The 3,689-nt window shown below is 32.7% G+C and overlaps 1 protein-coding gene across 1 annotated transcript; it reads right to left on the bottom strand.

Annotated features, from left to right (window-relative positions):
- Positions 1–259: 259 nt before the first annotated feature.
- On the bottom strand, positions 260–2,657 carry LOC120273225 (probable mediator of RNA polymerase II transcription subunit 26b). The gene is made up of 10 exons (XM_039279856.1): positions 2,373–2,657; positions 1,915–1,983; positions 1,707–1,792; positions 1,449–1,501; positions 1,285–1,370; positions 987–1,217; positions 832–919; positions 669–756; positions 477–594; positions 260–307 (listed from the first exon to the last, which is right to left on the bottom strand). Exons 1-10 carry the CDS (start codon positions 2,655–2,657, stop codon positions 260–262), a joined length of 1,152 nt encoding a protein of 383 aa, XP_039135790.1.
- Between the last annotated feature and the right edge of the window lie 1,032 nt (positions 2,658–3,689).

Below are 3,689 nucleotides of genomic sequence, written 5' to 3'. Positions count from 1 at the left end.
CCTTATTGAAATTGTTGTGTTTTTCTTTTTGTGTCTTGCAATTGTAGAGCATTAGTTCAAGGTTAAAACTGTATTCATACTGCTATAGCTAGAGTAAAGGATCTTAGCTTCCACATTATTTCATGTCATATAATTATTGAGCATAAATTTAACTATATTAATGTCTAACAGATTCAAAACTGTAAGTATATGCCATGATTAATTGCAGTCTTGGAGGTAGATATCTTTGATTTTTCACATTATATTTATGCCATGAAATTCAATAATGCAATGTTTTTCTAACAGATTCATCCATAACTGTAAGCAACTGTAATTATACAAACACAAGAGTCTCTTAATGTCGAACAGATACATCTATAATTTTATGGAACTAGCTACAATCATACAACACAAGAGTCCCTTATTGTCTAACAAATTCACCTACAGTTTCACGGACCTATATAGAACTATACAACACGACCTTACAACAAACTTACAACAATATAAATTATGAGACGATAACTATCAGCTTCGATGATGACTTCAGAAACTAAGTCTTGTGATGGCACATTGTGTTTCTTCTTCATCATCATCTTCATCTTCTTCAGTCTACTTCTATTCACAAAATGGAACCAAAAGCATTTCCAATTCAGGGCCATTGTTTTATAATAGGTCGTAGGCCTCGATACCTTGGAAACCTAGCATGGTGTTCTTTTAGAGTAAACTTTGGTATCTCATCTAGCTTTAACAGAGGTATAGTTCGTCGCTTTTTTTTTGCTGCATGTCATGCAAAATAGTTTATAGCAATATACAAATAGATAGATGATTGATGGAAAAATAATGAAAGCACACCATTATTTTCATAGATTTCATGAAGCTTTTGTTTAGTACGCTCAAACTTTGCCTCTGCCAATGCTTCCTCCTCTGATTCCTTTAATTTCTGCAGAGAAGAACAAAATGTTTAGATTGGTGATACCTGTAATGCATACCAATTATTGCATAGTTACCTTATTTTGATCACCGGAACCTTCAGGTTGTTTAGCTTTTATTTCAGTATTTGGACTCCGAAAGCAAACTTGATTTGTTTCTATTTTAGAACCAGAAGCAATATCAGCATTCATGTATTGCATTGTGTCTTTCCTTTGAGCAAGTGGATCAGCTTCATGACCGGAACTTGATTCATTCTGAATATTAGTCCAATTGAACTTACTCTCATTACCATAAATGTAGTTGAAAAACTTCACAATGGCAAACAACAGAAGATAAACAAACCGAACTAGTTCACATTGTATTAACAAGATATACCTCACAGACAGGTTTGGCTCTTGCATTTGAAGCCTCAACATCTAATGGGGGAGAAGGGAGGCTCTTCTCAATTGCCAATGAATTACCTATAATTGAAGATTGGTAAATTAATGAACTTAAACTTTGTTGTACTTCTTTACTAAAAATTAAATAACATTCCTTACCAGCAATGGCACTTGTTGCAGAAATCCAATCATCGACTATAGACCGCCAACCACTGCATTACAATAAATGATGTTCAAGAACATTAATCCGACCGAATACGGCTAAAAGTACATTCTTACTCAATAAACGACAACGGCAATGACGACAAAAGCTCGAATACGATAAAGACTTTAAATGTGTGCAAATACGACATTCTGCTACAATAATTCCTGCAAAAACTTTCCAATGTCAAAGCCAAAATAGTATAAGAAACTCACAGAATGAGTGACTGTGCAAGCCTCTTAATCTTCTCCGAATGTGTTGCCCTTCTCAAAGCATTAACAGCCTTTCCTATCTCAGTTATCTAAGATTGAAATTAAACACAAATTAGCAATGAAACAGAGCTCAAAACTAAACCAATTGCATCTAAAATTCACACCCCTGAATCACAAACAACAACAGAGAACAGAAATACTAAATTCATACATAAAGAGTCTCCATAGAAACTGCAATCAACTTCAACTGTCTCAGTGATTTGAGCAACACGTTCTCTGACTGCAATCCATCAAAGAAATCATACAATTAACGAGAATATTATCATTAAAAATATAACAATGATAAACTATTCAAGTGAAACTCATACAAGCAATGAATTAAATCACACAGAAAAAAAAAATAAAAAATAAAAAAATAAAACCAATCATATTCAGCACAAATGTTCTTCCAAACTGCACCGAGGAACTTCAACTTGCAATCCAATCAACAGAAATGTTCATCAACACTGCACCGATCTATTTCAACTTGCAATAATTCAATCACAAACCACAAGAATTCATCTAAAATCAAATCAAATGGAAAACAACATAAAATAATTAACCCAAAAAACAGTAAAACAGATAAAGATAAAGAGAGAAAGAAAGAGAGAATGGAAAGGAAATCAGAACCTCCAGTTCATTAGAGATCACTTCTTTGATCCTTAAAACCTCTTTCAAGATCCAAGACTCCTCATCCAACTTCTTCAATACCTCCGTCTTCACACCCCCATCATCACCCATCTCTCTAGTGGCAAAGAGCATCTCGGCAAAGCGGTCTCGTCGGAGCTGGAACTCACCGGGGTGGTATAATGCGGCGATTAAGATGGCATGTTTGATGAACTCAAAGATGTCCTTGCCGGAGCTATGGAATGCCTCCATCCACCGCTGCATGGATCTCGCCGGCAACCTTCCCATTCCTCCAAGATGTGATTTAGATGCCGAATTCCTCTTCTTTGATCCGAAACCCTAACTAAAAACCCTAAGCTCTCACCTTTGGCATCAAGCGAGAAGAAGACGACGTCTCTCTCTCTCTCTCTCTATCTCTGTCTCTCTGTGAAGATGGAACTATGAAAGATATATATATATATATATATATTTCTAACTGAAGTGGAAGTGTATCAACTTGCCTTTTTTTCCAATTAAATTTAATTTTTTAATTAAAAATAACAATTTATTTGAGTTTTTCTTAGAGAAAAATAAAGGTTTTTTAGTGTGTTTTTAATTTTATTATAAAAATTTATTATTTTAATAATAAGATGAAATGGAAGATGATAGCAAATTGATGGATGATATTTGCTGGTCTCAAATCCAACGGTGGTCAATGAAGTTGTGTTTTTAATTTTGAAATATTAATTATTTTAGAAAGAAAATTATTTATTTTTAATGTTGTTGTTACATTAAATGTACTGGAATAATTGAGTGAGAGGCAGTTGACTGAGGTTTGAAAATTTATTGCAAAACTAAAAACTGTTTTGACTTTTGTTTATGAGTTGATGATGAATGTATGGATATAATTTGGTTTATTTGGGAAAAATTTTTTATTCTTGAAAATTTTTTTTTTTTTCAAGATAAAAGGTGATAAACATTTAAGGGTGTGTTTGGTTTGATGTAGTTGAAAATGCAGTGGAGTTTCAATTACAGTGTATTTATAAATCCATGGATTTGAACATGCAGGAGAATAAAATCTGCTGTTTGGTTAACTGTATTTGAAAATACTGGATTTCAGAATTTTGTGTTTATTTGGAAGGATTTTTAAATCCGGATTTGATAAACATGTGTTTGTTTTGATGGATTTAGAAGATATAAAAACCATGGTGAGGTTACCCCATAAGGATAAATATGTTGATTAAATTAGATTTTATTCAACACAAAAAAAAATCTATTAGATTTTAATGATAAAAAAATTCATTAAATTGTATTGTTATAATATTGGATAGAAAAAAAATC

The sequence above is a fragment of the Dioscorea cayenensis genome, chromosome 12 (assembly GCF_009730915.1).
Source record: "Dioscorea cayenensis subsp. rotundata cultivar TDr96_F1 chromosome 12, TDr96_F1_v2_PseudoChromosome.rev07_lg8_w22 25.fasta, whole genome shotgun sequence".
Classification (NCBI taxonomy): domain Eukaryota; kingdom Viridiplantae; phylum Streptophyta; class Magnoliopsida; order Dioscoreales; family Dioscoreaceae; genus Dioscorea; species Dioscorea cayenensis.
Note: the sequence above shows the minus strand (reverse complement) of the source record. Positions and strands in the feature narration are given on the sequence as shown.

Bases quoted from the DNA above. Each gene is read 5' to 3' on its own strand.
- LOC120273225 (XM_039279856.1), bottom strand. From the start codon at position 2,657: ATGGGAAGGTTGCCGGCGAGATCCATGCAGCGGTGGATGGAGGCATTC. The intron at 920-986 runs GTAACTATGCAA...TCTTCTCTGCAG, and splicing joins GTTCCGGTGATCAAAATAAG to AAATTAAAGGAATCAGAGGA. The intron at 757-831 runs GTGTGCTTTCAT...CATGACATGCAG, and splicing joins TGAAATCTATGAAAATAATG to CAAAAAAAAAGCGACGAACT.